A 16,266-nucleotide genomic window follows, 5' to 3' on the forward strand; every position below is an offset into this window, starting at 1 on the left:
GGGACAAGGACAATGATTAGAGCCATATGGATCGACATATGGAAGTATACATCTTACATGTTAAGACTATCATATGGATTGATATATGGAAGTATACATCCAGCATGTTAAGACTATCATATGGATTGATATATGGAAGTATACATCCAACATGTTAGAACTAATAATATGGATAGATATATGGAAGTAGATGTTCAACATGTTAAAACTAATAATATGGATCGATATCTGGAAGTATACATCCAGCATGTTAAGACAAATTATATGGATAGATATGTAGAAATATACATCCAACATGTTGAGATTAATCATATCGATAGATATATGGGACTATACATCCAACATGTTAAGACTATCATATAGATTGATATATGGAAGTATATATCCAACATGTTAAAACTAATAATATGGATAGATATATGGAAGTATATGTTCAACATGTTAAAACTAATCATATGGATCGATATCTGGAAGTATACATCCAACATGTTAAGATTAATTATATGGATAGATATAAGGAAGTATACATCCAACATCTTAAGACTAATAATATGGATTGATATATGGAAGTATATATCCAACATGTTAAGACTAATGATATGGATTGATATATGTAAGTATACATCCAACATGTTAAGACTAATGATATGGATCGATATATGGAAGCATACATCCAACACGTTAAGACTATCATATGGATTGATATATGGAAGTATACATCCAACATGCTAAGACTATCATGTGGATTGATATATGTAAGTATACATCCAGCATGTTAAGACTAATAATATGGATCGATATATGGAAGTATACATCCAACATGTTAAGACTATCATATGGATTGATATATGGAAGTATTCATCCAACATGCTAAGACTAATGATATGGATCGATATATGGAAGTATATGTTCAACATGTTAAGACTAATCATATGGATCGATATATGGAAGTATACATCCAACATGTTAAAACTAATCATATGGATTTATATATGGAAGTATACATCCAACATGTTAAGACTATCATATGGATTGATATATAGAAGTATTCATCCAGCATGTTGAGACTAATAATATGGATTTATATATGGAAGTATATATCACACGTGTTAAGACTGATCATATGGATCGATATATTGAAGTATAAATCCAACATGTTAAGACTAATGATATGGATCGATATATGGAAGTATACATCCAACATGTTAAGACTAATCATATGGATCGATATATGGAATATACATCCAACATGTTAAAACTAATCATATGGATCGATATATGGAATTATTCATCCAACATGCTAAGACTATGATATGGATTGATATATGGAAGTATACATCCAGCAGGTTAAGGTTAATCATATGGATCGATATAACGAAGTATACATCCAACACGTTGAGACTAATTATATGCATCTATATTGCTGGTCCCAGTTCCTATGAACTGTGTAAACGGAAATGTATAGGAGTAGAAACCTTATTTTTGCAGTTTTTGTACTATCTTCATCACTGTTTACAGGCATAACAACTAAATAGTCTTGTGTAAAATTTCTTTATGAAGGTAGGATGATACAATGGAGGTGGCTGGATCCAGATAACAAAATATAACATGGTTCCAATTGAAGATTAACAGAAGCATGAGTAAGGAGAAACCTTGTTCATCTCTCTCCCCTCCCTCTCCCCTCCCAACCTGCCTTTGAAAATAATATCATGTGGCATATCATCGCTGAGAACCACCATTGAAAATTATCTAGCAATAATTGTACACCTTATCTATACCCCCTAACAAGGCCATACCGGGATAGTAAATGACCATGAGGGCCAATCTTTCACCGCTTTCTTTCTCAATTCCTCAATTTGATGCCCAAAAAGTACAGAAAAGAAAGGGAGATAATGTATAAGAAAACAACAATAATCGTTAGCAGCATTTATGATTAATTGCACAATAATTGTCAGATGTACGAAGCTGTGAAGGGAGGAAGTCGACAAAATATTTTTTACTATGATGTGGCATTAAATACATGTATGTGCACTTTTTAAATATCTAGACTAGGTACATGAAGATAAAATATACTTCTACTTGCCTTTTAACCAGTGGGTGAGAAAGATGCATACAACAAACTCATCATAAAGAACCTCTAGCATTATCAATGCGAGTTTTCATGGATTTTTTCTAATAGGGAAGGTCCTACTTTGACACCAAAATAATAGGTAAGTGATGTGACGTGATGTGATATTTGGATTTTTAACGTAGCTTTAACAATTGTTTAGTCATATCGCTACGATGTCTGCAATATAACAGTTTATGGTGATGTCTAGCACTGGGGCATGGTGTCCCACCCAGTCACATTATCCTGACACCAGGCCGACCAGTCCTAACACTAACCTCTTAATGCTGAGCGCCAAGCGAGAGAGCTGTTAGTACCTTTTTTGTAAGTCTTTAGTAAAAATCGGCCGCGGATCGAACCCACGACCTCCCGCATCCGAGACGGACGCTCTAACCATTAGGCCACGGGAGCGGTAACCACATTAAAATAAATAATAGAGTAAACGTGAATGGATTGGAGGAGGAAATGGTCATAGTTCAATATTTACCTAACATTTAAATGTGTATAATTTTCCCACTTCACTCTGATGGAGCTCTATTAAAATCAAAATCTTTTAAAAATGTCGGCTTAAGGATTTTTCAGAAAAGAGCTTCTGAAGTGAATATTTTCCTTACCTGTATAAACATTGTTCTGTGCTGAGATCCCATTATGAGATTTAACACTCTGAAGGGCACGTCATATGCATATATATGATAGGGAGAATACACTTTTCAGCAAGCATAGGCCAGTACCCTAAATGAGTTAGTTTTTTTAGGCATGTTAAATAAGTTAGACATGCTCATTTAAACATCCCTTGAGCTGATGTTCAAATCGATGGACTTGGTATTTTCATGCTTATGCCGATGAGCACCATATATACTCGCGAATAAGCCGAATAATTTAAGAAATATTAAAGGCCTAGAAGGAAGGGGGGTGTCGCTTATCCGCGGGCCAGTGTCTAAATTTGAGTTTTTAGATCTTTGCTGAATACTGTAATAGCTTTAAATCTAGAGATCACAAAACAGTAATATTTTTTCCATGACATTTAATAAACTGTTATAAAGCACTATGATCGATTTTATTATTATTTTGAACATGCATATTTTCTGATTTCTCGAACATGAAATTAAATAAAGACAAATAGAAACTTAATAATTTGAGATCCGGTTGAGTTTACACGGGAGACCAGGCTGAATTGTAATGTACAGTACATACATAGTGCAAAGAGTGCATAGCGAAACTTAAATCCATATTTATTCCCAAGCATATTAGATGCAGATTTTGCTTTATTCATTGTTTCGACCAAATTGCATTTTTTTTAGATAACAGTTAAGCTAGTGCTTAATAACTGTTTCATTTACATTGAATCACGTGTTCAAAAGTTACTCATTTTCAATGATAAAAGTAATCCTACAAATTGAGGTAATACTTTTTTAAAAAAGGTACGCACGTTTAATTGTACAAGGCACATAGCCAGCATAATTTACATGTTCAGGAAGAGTGGCAATAATAAAGGCTAAAATTATCATATAGATCAACTAAGATCAATATCAATCGATTTTAGTTTTGTGTTTGGCTGAACAAACATTATAACTTTCCACACAACGGGAAGCTTGATATTTTGGCGTCTCTTTTGTTGATAGTCAATGAATGTGTCTTTTATTTTGCGACAGCAAAGCAGGCCATTTAATCATTAAAACCCTGAAACTGGCTTGTGTTACTAGGGAATTTCGACCAGCACCTATACCAATACATTGATGAGTAATTGCCTTTTCTTCCATTGTATTAGTACAATTACCGTAATTTTGTAAACGCGGAGCAAGGTAAACTATGAACTTTTCAAAAGCAAAGGAGAGAGACTGAATAAAATAGGAGACTGGGACCTAAAATCAGGAGGTTTTTCGTGGCATTTTTAAAGCCTTGCTTTTAATAAATATTGATCGATCTCCCTGGTCCTTTATGCGTGCAATTCGCAAAAAGACGCGTCGTTTCTCCCTGTGACGTGCCTAATTTCCCCCTGGTCGTGCCCTATTTTCATATTCTGGTCAGCTGTGGTCAAACTGCACAATATACTTTGACCTTGATTGTTCGTTTTGTAGACAACCAGGTGTTGATCTAGATCCTGGCCTTGATTCAAAATTAGTAGCATGCACGTAAAAAAGTTCTATTTTTATTTGAATATAATTGGCTGTTGTCGAGGTCATGATGTGACTATCTTTTTAAGATATTTATTTTTAAAACGTCTTAGAGTAAAATTATTGGTTTTCGTCAGTACCACACTGGGTGTACGTGATCTTTGACAAGTACATCATTTCTACGGAGTTCTGGAACATGATCACGCGAACTCATATTGCGTTTTAGAAGACGATATATTCTTTGTTTGGGAGAATTATTCTCATTAAAAGCAGTGCTTTTTCTTACACTAGAAGTTGTATTCTGTGCTGTTTGGAGTTATTTCAAATTACTTGGATTGGAGTTATTTCAAATTATTTGGATTCAAAAGGATTATTGTTCCTTGAAGATACGTGTGCTAACGTGAAATTGTTGAATAAGGAAAGTTTTTATTCAAATTTATTCAAATTTCCAAAAGCCGGAGAGATGATTCTTGTTTCTATAAGGAGATATAGACTTCAATATTACAGATTACAGGATACGTCATCGTCTTCCATCTTGGATTCTTCGTCGGAGTTCGAACATGAAATCAGAAGAACATTTTTTTATTATTTGGACTTCAAAAACTTTATTCGTGGATTTTCCTTGTATTATCTTTGGACTTGATTCTTAAAACCGTAAGTTCATATCTTTTTTCTTCATTTTTACAGAACTGTAAAGGGAAATAAATTATTTTTTTCAAAGCTTATTGTTTTTACTCTTTCTTCTGTTACTTTTTTTTAAGAGTACAATTATTGGTTTTCGTCAGGGCCACACTGTGTGTACGTGATCTTCGACAAGTACCTAATTTCTACGGGGTTCTGGAATATGATCCACGTGAACCCCTGTTGCGTTTTAGAAGACGATATAGTCTTTGTTTTGGAGAATTATTCTCAGTAGAAGCAGTGCTTTTTCTTACACTAGAAGTTGTATATCGTGCTGTTTGGAGGTATTTCAGATTACATATTACTTATTAATGGAGCTTAAATACGTGACATAAGCATATGATATTTTCAATTTGTGTATTTCTCAATTGATTTATTGATTTTATGCGATAAATATGATTGTCTTCTGAGGGTGGGGGTACTGTGGCGCCATGACAGAACACTCCGACAGGCTTCAGATCTGTGTTACATCATTAAGCTGTAGATTATAATGATTGTTAGTTGACATTAAAGATTTTGTCTGCAATATTTATTTATTGCTGCACTTCGATGTAAATCGTGTTGTGTTGGCAGGCTTGCAGTCTATTTGCGTAAGAGAGACTGCAGCCCGATTGTGACTGTCACTTAATTCTTGGATTGCATTTTCCACTAATCAATGGCAGATTTCTCCATTAATTTCAGATATGATTATGACTGTGATGACAGGAACAAATCATTAACCAATTTTTTTGATATAAGTAATCAAGAGTTTGTCTTAAAAAAGTGCACCATTTATCATAGAGATTAGCAGTTATGTGCGTGAGAGAGAATATCAAATAGCAACAGGTCATGTATGCTCAATCACTGACAATCTGAATGGTTTATGTGAAATACTAAAAATTATAAAAGTGAAGCCTGTTTTTTATTATCTGAGGTTGCATTATTGGTGACACCTTTATATTAATCACATAAATGTGTGCCCTTCGAAGGTCAACAGTCTCGACACATTTTAAGCTCCATTCAACCATCCGATGGGAAGAGAAAGGGGAGAGAAGGAGGGATAATAGGAAATAATAAAATATATAAGTACTGCAATGCTGGTCTGAAGAACATGCGCAAGAGAAAGTATTCTTTCTAAATGCAAAAACAAACCACATGTAGTTACAAACGTGATATCACCACTGGGGCATTACAAGAGGCACCACCCTTGTGGTTATCTCATTTGTCTCCCATTAATTTATCTCATCAAGAAATGTACAGTATGTACATTGAAATATAAACTAGAATACAAATTTGCAAAGATGCATAATGAAATGACGGCTGTCATGTAAATAAACCACTGAATTCCCACTATCATTTTTTTCGTAAATGAGAATGTCACATAAATGTACATAATTGAGGCACACTTCTACAATTCTCAATATATTACACATAATATTGGTGATGAACCTAAACTGAATGAATCTTATACATGTAACAATTTCTTGTCATCGCTGTTACCTTGTGTCTCATCTTTAGAGTCATCAGGGGCTGTTTCAGATGGAGATATTTCTGTCTCTACACTTGACTGACCTTCATCAACCTAAATATCAAACAGAAGAAATCACTGGTAAACTATGGCACAACGTAATGCACAAAAGAACAATGCTCTGTGATATAATCACAGTCAGCACCAATAATATCACTTTTCGTTATATAAATGGCATTTAACTACAAAAAGCATTACTCTACTGTAATTGACAAATTCATTATTTCTCGGTATTTCCTTCTGTATATTTCAAAACTGGATTCAATTTAGGTAACTCATTTACATCTGAAATCTGGCACAGTTCTCTAATTGCATGTACACTGTACCATAGATGATACACAGGTTCTCGACGTGAGCTTGCTGTTGAAAAAAGTAACAATCTGAAATAAAATATAAGTGATAAAATTACTTCAGATTAATCCCATGTCCCGTTCTAACACAAGACTGTTTATCTTATTATAGTATTATTTTTATATTGATATTAGTATTATTACATAGTTGTCATTATCTAATAAATTCCTTATATTTTTATTTAGTATTGTCGTTGATCTGATTGCTCTTGTTATTAGGCAATAGTTCTTTGACGATTATTTCAGATATACATACAGAAAATGAAAGTTGTGCTAATACTAATCACCGTCTGTCTTTTCAATTAAGTGTCAAAGAAATATTGTGCAATTTTATTTCGCAGTAAATAGCTATTTGCTGTTAAAAATGAACGTAAAACGAGCAGTTGGTGGCAGTGTTACTTCAGTAAAAAAAGCCAACAGTTGTAGAAGTAATTTGCCTGACTGCCGCAGTCAGAATACACATGCATGCATTTTACAAAAATCATTAGTTTGTTTTTATTGTATCTTCAGTGTACAATTATTCTCTTTTGTCAGCAGTAGGTCATTGTTGAATGAAAATTCACCTGATAAATTGTCCAGTGAGACCTTAGATGCATAACTTTAACCTTTATTTGCGTCATCTCGTATTACTTTATTATGTGCAGAAATAGCTAAGTTTCATTATGCTTTAATATGCTTTTAATTCTTATGACATTAATCTTTTTAAATATAAACACTGGATTGGCAAAATGGCTTTTAAAAAACCCAGGGTATGAGATATAAAGAGTAGTTTCTTCTTATCGGAACTCATAATATAATCACAAAAATAGCAGCACTAGGTAAATGTCTGTTCAAGAACCACATACATTTTTTCATAACAACACAACGTGTTATCACATAATTAATTTTAAAAAATATATATTCATGACGAAATGTGCCTTTTATAAACCCATGTTATAATACGTACAGAGTTGGCATTTGCCATTTTAAATAATGAAATACATGTTCTCCATTTTACTGGTAATGCATATCATGCCTCTACCTGTCCTCCGATCAGCTGATTTCACTTCCACATGTTGTAGTCGTGCAGAGCCATTTTGAGATGACCCCTGGTAAATGTAAATGATCATTCACCTTTTACATATTTTGTACATCAATGCAAGAGTGTCAAATAAAATTACCTGCTCATGCGGTCAAAGATGCATCCATATATACAAGTAAGGTTGTCATTTCTGTATGAATATTGGTGATTTCAATCACAGTATTGAGTGTTTCAGCAACTCACGAGGTCACCAACAGCATGATCGTTTCGAATTGGCTGATTAATTTCTATATATGATCAATCTGAACAATATATATATATATATATATATATATATATATATATATATATATATATATATATATATATATATATATATATATATATATATATATATATATATATATATGTCACCTGTAAATATCTCTTCAACCCCCCTGCCGCTTACATGCAGTGTTGATATAATGTGCCTTTACTACTGAGCGAATATTCAAAAACTACCCGGAATTCTAGATGACTACCACATTAGCGCTATGTTAACTAAACACTGATTGGCTCAAAAGAACTGAATTTTAGATATCATAACCAGTAAGAGACCTCTTTACTCAATATTTTGCTTTGCGTTTTAAACGTAATAAGTTTTCAAAATGTGGCACGCAGGAAAGGTGTCCGAGTATTTACCGGATCAAGCAGAACAAACGAAAATGCCGTTAAAATATAAATAATACCGGAACCAAGACTAAAAGCAAATTATACTTGTTGCTATAACTAGTTATAACTTATTTCAATTAATCTCAATTAATTTTACACTGACGATGGTTATTATAATCATTTTATATTTTGATGTATGGTAACAAACGAAAATACTGGAACAAAAAAGATGATATTGGAACAAATTGTGTGTGTGTGCGTTCGTGTGTGTATGCTTTTATTTGTGTGTGTGTGTGTGTGTGTGTGTGTGTGTGTGTGTGTGTGTGTTATAAACACTGAACTTTGTAAGCAAGAAACTTGCACTGATCAACTTTCGGCCCACTTCCACAATTGACTGATGACATCGCCGTGTTCGTGAGCAACAATTTTGATTATGATGTTGATTCAACTATTGAGCTTGGACCACTAAGCAGTGAGAGAAAAAAAAATAAAGTTTTTTTCCACTGAATGTCGGGTGGGAAAGATTGTTAAATAGACAAACAGTTATCCTGAGAAAATGGAAGACCGAAACTAATACCAGCAGCATGTCATGAATGTAATGCAGATACTCAAATACTCTATTACCTGGATGGCATTCACATATTTTGGAGTCTCAGGAATACAATCAATCATGACAAAAGAGACTTTAAAAAAGGACACGCATTTTCATGTCATTGACTCAAATCTCAATCCACCTAGAGATAAGCAGGACATGACACAATTTGCCAGACATGACCTTTATATGTCAAAATCCTTGAGTAATACATGGAAAAGTATGACGCTCAAAAGATTAGACAATTGATGAAGGCAAGATTGCTTATAAAGGAAGACAATTGTTCAAGCAATACCTGCCGGGAAATTCACAATATTTGGTACAAAAGTCTGGAAAAGTTCCAATCCCTAAGCTGGCTACCCCCATGAATTTCGGGTTATCTGTATAGACATTTTCTTTTCAAGTCCCCAGGCATTTGAAAATTTGCATCAGGATGGACTCTTCTATATGGCACAGCCCATGCAAATAGAACATAAATGCCAGAACATTGTACATAACTGGTTTAGAAAGCCAGGGAGACATGAAATGTAAGCAAATGCAGAAGCTGGTGTGTTGCCTGGAAAGACAAGACAATTGTCCATAATATTATATTATTTAATAACGTGGATTCCGCACAGATGTTCTGTGTAACTCGTAAGAAACAACTAGGAGGTTAAAAGAAGTAACATGTACAAAAGGTTGCAGATGATTATTAAAAAAACAATATGGAAGTGGATACAGTGGACCTCAATCAAATGCAATACAGTTTTAGTCATAAAGCAAAGAAATAGCAGAAGTACATATTGGGGCTTCTAACTTTCATATGTAAATATTAGATTTATTTTGTGGGATTCAAAACAGTTTATAGGTCCGATTTCTTATTTGGTGGGATGTAAGAATACATCAAGAGAAAAATGTAGAGATAACATAAACTGTACAACCTGTAAGCTGGGTTTTATTTCACTGAACTCCAGCAATAATTAGTGACATAAAGAATTATTGTAATAACAAAACATGTTTTTACTATCAGTTTATGTAGTCAGCTTAGCAACCAGCCTAAGAAGACTTAGCAGTTGATATGGTAACACTCAGCAGCATTGAGGATGTACAAAATGTCAGGCTTGAAAAAATGGGATCAGCTGAGTAAAGGTTGTAGAGCAGGGTCCATAATTTCAGGAAAATGAGTGAAGTAACAGGAATGAGTGTTATCTGCATTACTGTATTTGATAGTACTACTGACTATGTATAAGCCTTATAATGAATGAAGTAACAGGGATGAGTGCAGTCTGCATTACTGTATGTGATAGGACTATTGACTACGTATAAGCCTTATAATCAGTGAAGTAACAGGGATGAGTGCTGTCTGCATTACTGTATGTGATAAGACTACTGACTACGTATAATCTTTATAATGAGTGAAGTAACAGGGATGAGTGCTGTCTGCATTACTGTATGTGATAGGACTACTGACAACGTATAATCTTTATAAAATCTTTATAATGAGTGAAGTAATAGGGATGAGTACTGTCTGCGTTACTGTATGTGATAACACCACTGATTACGTATAAGCCTTATAATCAGTGAAGTAACAGGGATGAGTGCTATCTGCATTACTGAATGTGATAAGACCACTGATTACGTATAAGCCTTTTAACAAGAAATGATTACAATGGAATTCAAATCCCCAGCATGAAGTGAAAATAATATAAGTCAGATTACTGCACTAGTTTATACAAGACGCACCCTCATATTCAGAAGCAAAGAAGGAATTCAATCAGTTTGGTAAAACAGCTGAATCACAAATACAACATTCTAGGACAGAAATATTAGCAGGAGGTAAAGAGAAAAGAAATCACCTTGGACTTCCACCAGAACAAGAAAAAAAAAAAAAAACAAAAAAAAAAAAAAAAACACGTAAGTGCATTAGGAATAGCATAACACATATAAATGAATTTTCAAAACTGTATTTAATAAAAAACTTCAGGGAGAAATATGGTACATATGAACTTAAGATTTTCATATTAATCAACTATCTCATATAGAAAAAATAATAAGTTGTATACAGGACAGGAATCCAATCATCTAAAAAGGACTTTACTTAACAAGAACAAATATTGAGTCAGTCTATATATTCATATGACCAAGTTTTTTAAAAAAAATAATAAGATAACAAGATCTGTGAAAAGAAGTAACATGTCTTTAAATATCTTTTTACATAACCCACCTTTCAACGGTAAAAACAAAATGCCTTTTTAAACAAAGCAAATTCTAATATAATAGTAGTTAGATCCTAAAATATGGAAAATACCATAATATGAAAATATATGCCAATTCATACAAACAAAATTGGTAGAATCGAAGCTCTTAAATAACGATCTGAATCTAGTATGGAACAATCTTAGCCAAATAAAAACCACAAAACATTCTAGCAATACTATTAAGATGCCTACCTGATGCATGGGGAAATAACTTTCAGAAGGAATGTACTGAGATAAAGAATCCACGTGACCACTGAGTAAGAACCAGAAGGGTAATAAACTGAGTGTTGTAATCCAATGTGAAATAGAAGACAGCACAAATAAACAGTTTTCCTAGCCCAGACATTTAAACAAGGAAAGACGAACACCTACAGCAACTATTAATGATATAAACATCTATTGCAAATAGAAAAAGTAGATATATATATATATATATATATATATATATATATATATATATATATATATATATATATATATATATATAGATAGATAGATAGATAGATAGACAGAGAGATAGATATAGGAAGGCATGGATACAAGAAGGAAATATATAATGACCATGGCAGAATGCAAATGTGTAAATCAAGAAAACAATTTGCAACTTAACTTAATCAAAATACAGAAAACTAATTAATGCGTGGGTTAAGGGGCAGTTTTATCTATCTAACTATCAGGTAGGTGTATTTACCTGGCTGCCCTATCTAAATAAAACACACAATACTATACAAATTACCCAAATCAAATTTTTAAATCAAAAATGAGAAAAACATTGGTAGGTCAGGAAATCAATTTGTACTTCAATTCAACAAAAACAAAGACAAGTACGTCAAGCCAGAGGAAGGACAGTTAAATATATATATATATATATATATATATATATATATATATATATATATATATATATATATATATATATATATATATATAGATATATATATATTTAAGAAGTGTGTTTAATGGCTTAATGTGTAGTACGACCATAATTTTACTACCACCGTGTTTCATTCAAGTCCATACCAAAACAATTTTGGTCTCATTAGGTCTAAACGTTTAATGTGGCTATTTTAAAATCTTACTTATACACTGAGCAGTCTTAATCTATTTATTTCTAACGAAGTATACATATTTCTCTCTACTATCATTTGTTTTCAATCAAGTCAGTGCAAGAAACATGTTCAGCCTTTCTTCAGACTGCTCAGAATATACACCAGCATTAACGTTACTATATTTTCAGTCACCAATGCTTGGCAGTAAGTTTTATTCCAATCGACAAACGCAAGATATAAAAAAGCGAACCAAGTTTTCCATCATATCTAAACAATGTTTTCAATCCATTTCACGTCAAAACGCCTGAAAGATATAACTCTTGAACCATGTTTTCATTCATGTCCATAAAATAATCACTTTAATTAATCTCAGAATATGAATAAAAAAATAGTATATAGAATAAAAAGAATGAACAAATAAAGAAATTGAAAAATAATAATAATATTAAACATTTAAATAATAACATTGCATACACGCGTTAGCACTATGCAACATACACATTTTTGGTTTATTTACAAAAATCTCTGTATAGGAAAGCCTATGTCAAAATTTGACTTACACACCTCCATCCCCTATAAGAACAGAGTAGTGAAGAACATACAACAAATGCAACACCACAAGCACCACATCACTGGGAACAAAGTAACAAAACCTATCAAACCTAAGGGCACAAGGACACTTAATGACCTGAAGAAGGAAAAGGCAAGGAACCCAGTCCAACACAATCACACGTGAAGGGAATAGAATATGGAACCAGAAACCTATGTTGGATTAGCCAATAACAAAAGATATTAAGGGAAATAACATTGTGGGGATTGTTATGGTTGGAGGGGACTGCTCCCGATATTTTATTAAAAATGTTATATAAGTCCCACTTAGGTTTGTTTTTGGTTGGAAGTTAAATTAGTGAATGACAGATGTAAACCTCCGAACCCCCACTCAGCAATGATGACAGTTAAATGGTTAAATATACAAAAAAGGGTGAAATTCAATAATAACAACTAAATACAATTCAATAGTCAAATGATTCAAATTTCCTAAGTACACTCCCTCCCCTCGACCCTTTAACAGCCTGTATCATCACTTGATTAGTGTGAGATAGATTTCCACCTGTCCTTGTATTCTACTCATCTGTGTATTCTTCTCTCCTATCCTCTCAATTATTTCTCTACGTCCGCCCAACTTCCTCCAAATTCCTTCTTCTCCTCCTCCTCGACGTCTTATTCTCCTCCTCCTCCATGACTGCTATATACTCCTCCTCCTATACTTCTCTATACTCCGTTTCTTCCTCCTCCACATTCTGTCCACCTTCTCTCCACCGACTAGACTTTTGTCGACTCTATTACTGTTCGGCTAATCTCACTTCCGTCTCCCCTCTTGGAGACTCGAGATTCAACTGAACCAGAAGTTCTGTCCCCTGAAAGCTTGTGTTTCGAAGCGTTGCTTTTCCTTAGAATATACTTGTAAGTTTTACCATCAGATTACGAGTGGCTTCCCGGAGTAACTCTATTTGGTAGCAATCTTCCCAGGCGACTACTAACCTTTTCCTTGCAAGTTATGAAATTATATTTCGGATCTAGATTGTAATCACCACCTCTGTCTCAATTCAAACTTGATGTCGATATGACCCGATCCAATCAAATGTAGCAGACAATGTCCTTCTCACTGTCTGTCCACGTGGGGACGGATGAAAACACGTCCTGTTCATACATGGGCTTCCCTTGATCTCTGGACGAACCTTTAACATGTAGGTGTGACATGACAAGCCTTTGTCCAGTTGGTATGCTCTATTACCTGTGTCGATAATAGATTCGCTCTCTGCGCCAATGTGTAGACATAAAACACATGACTTTATATATAGGCTTAGCAAATGTGACAAACATAAAACACAGACAAACCTCAATTAAAAATAATGTTTTCCAAATTGTTTACATTTTATAGATAAAATATCCAATCATCAAAAACAGATAGGGATAGACAAACATAAAGCCCTTTAAGTTTAGAAAACATGAGGGGCATCCCTTAAATCTCTAAGTGATGGGATGGAGATGTGTGGAGTCCCCACATACAACGAGGCTGCATAACTATAAACCTGCAAAGGAAATTTCATGTACAAAATTTGATAATCATTTACATTTTAGAACCTACATTATAATTTCTCACCACAAAAGCAAATGAACTTTGCCTGTGAATTTTGAGTTTAGATATTTGGACTTTAAACATATTATCTATAAATATTATATATCTCACATTATTAACTATTTACAAATGGACAATTGATTTTATGAAATAGGAATTCATGAAACTGTTGGAACAGTGGATAAATACCTAGTAAGTAATTATACATATAAGCTAACATACCTCAAGGTAGAGTAGTTATGTAACTGAGTTGCCTTCTCTAACTAACATTATTATTATTATTATTATTATTATTATTATTATTATTATTATTATTATTTTAAGTTTGGAATTCTATTTTTGTGTTTATAATGACAAAATAAATATGAGATGATGCCAGACTGTACAGTCAATCGAATCCTTTTTCTACCTCACATTTCTGGAAAGTCTTAAAATCCTATTTTCCAAATCAGAGAGGTTATAATAAAATAGACATACTGCAACAACTTATACCTGAAGTGGCACCGAATTTAAGAATTGCACCAGTTTTATTTAGAAACACATACATATAATAACTCTAGGTGTAAACACATGTCAATGGGCAGCAATATATTCAAGATGGCTGTCCACACAGCCATATTAGAGAGTACAGTTTCGATTTAGAAATAAACAAATATCATAAGAAGTCTCCAAGCGAAAATCCCAAGTCAATAATATCCATCCGTTCGTGAAGAGTAGAAATAATTCAAAATGGCCACTAAGCCATATTGGTTATCTAGTAGGGACTAAGTGGTCTACATCTTTTGGTTTCTCTGTTGTGCACATGGATGCAATGCATTTAGGAAATTACATCACAATTTAGAATGCTTTCAACTCAGCTTTGATGTCATATGTTTGTTGCAGTGACTTCAAGCAGTGATTCACTCTGATATTTGACTCCATTTTCCTGTGTACAAGATTTCAGTCATTTTTCAGACTTGGCTAAATTACAAAACCTAGTTTAAATATGCTTTTGTACATGTATTTTTGGCTAACACTTTATGCAAACCTCTCAGAAAGGCCTCAGTGTGGTTATGTATCAGAACGTTTTGGTACAACAGTAACATACAGTAGCTACCAAAATTGCAATATTTACTTAACTCTGTGCAACAATGTCTTGTGGTACATGTCATGTGGACTAGAAGAGTACAATGAAGTTGCATCTGTATTTGGTTAAAATAAACTGTAATTTCACCCTGCAATTTAGCAATATTAAACTCGTGTCAAGAGCGTAATATGCCCAAACTGGTAGTTATTATAAGCATATAATTTTACTTAAAAAAGAATGTAGCTGCATCTGTTTAGTGGGGTCCACTTACTAACAGCTGGACTATAGTAGGTGTCTACGCATCAGACATGGGTTCAATTACGTTCGTCGGTTACAATTACAATTATAATGTGCTTGAATATGTCAATTGCAGTCTTATAATTATTCAAAGTTATGACTGTTCAATTACAATTACAAAGTATTGATGTTCAATTACAATTACTTCAGTTGAATTGTAATTGAACCCAAGTCTGAAACTCACAGTAGACTAATTAAAATCATTTACACAGTTGTATTGTCCAAAATTTAGATTTATTGCTTATTCTATTTTAATTCCTATATTATTAGCCTAACATGTGGTAGTTAAGATAAATATGTACATTCTCTCAAGTTTTAAAACTCGTTTGGAATTTTAAAAAAAAAAATATTTTAGCTTTTGTAATTGACTTTTAATTGACCAAATACACATGATTGAAAGGATTTAGCATGCATATACCCGTGTTATAAACAGGGCGGAGGCATCCCATATAAA

General features: G+C 33.3%; 1 protein-coding gene across 2 annotated transcripts in view; it reads right to left on the bottom strand.

The window, feature by feature from the left end:
* The window catches only part of LOC149807445 (uncharacterized), a 77,264-nt gene that overhangs the window by 30,695 nt on the left and 30,303 nt on the right, over positions 1-16,266 (bottom strand). For both annotated transcript variants that reach the window (XM_089966662.1, XM_089966653.1), the window contains exon 7: positions 6,382-6,463. In XM_089966662.1, the coding sequence (XP_089822788.1) occupies positions 6,382-6,463 (82 nt within the window). The remainder of the gene's footprint in view (positions 1-6,381; positions 6,464-16,266) is intronic.

This window comes from Sinohyriopsis cumingii, chromosome 1 (assembly GCF_028554795.1).
Source record: "Sinohyriopsis cumingii isolate HCF-2022 chromosome 1, ASM2855479v2, whole genome shotgun sequence".
NCBI classification, from domain to species: domain Eukaryota; kingdom Metazoa; phylum Mollusca; class Bivalvia; order Unionida; family Unionidae; genus Sinohyriopsis; species Sinohyriopsis cumingii.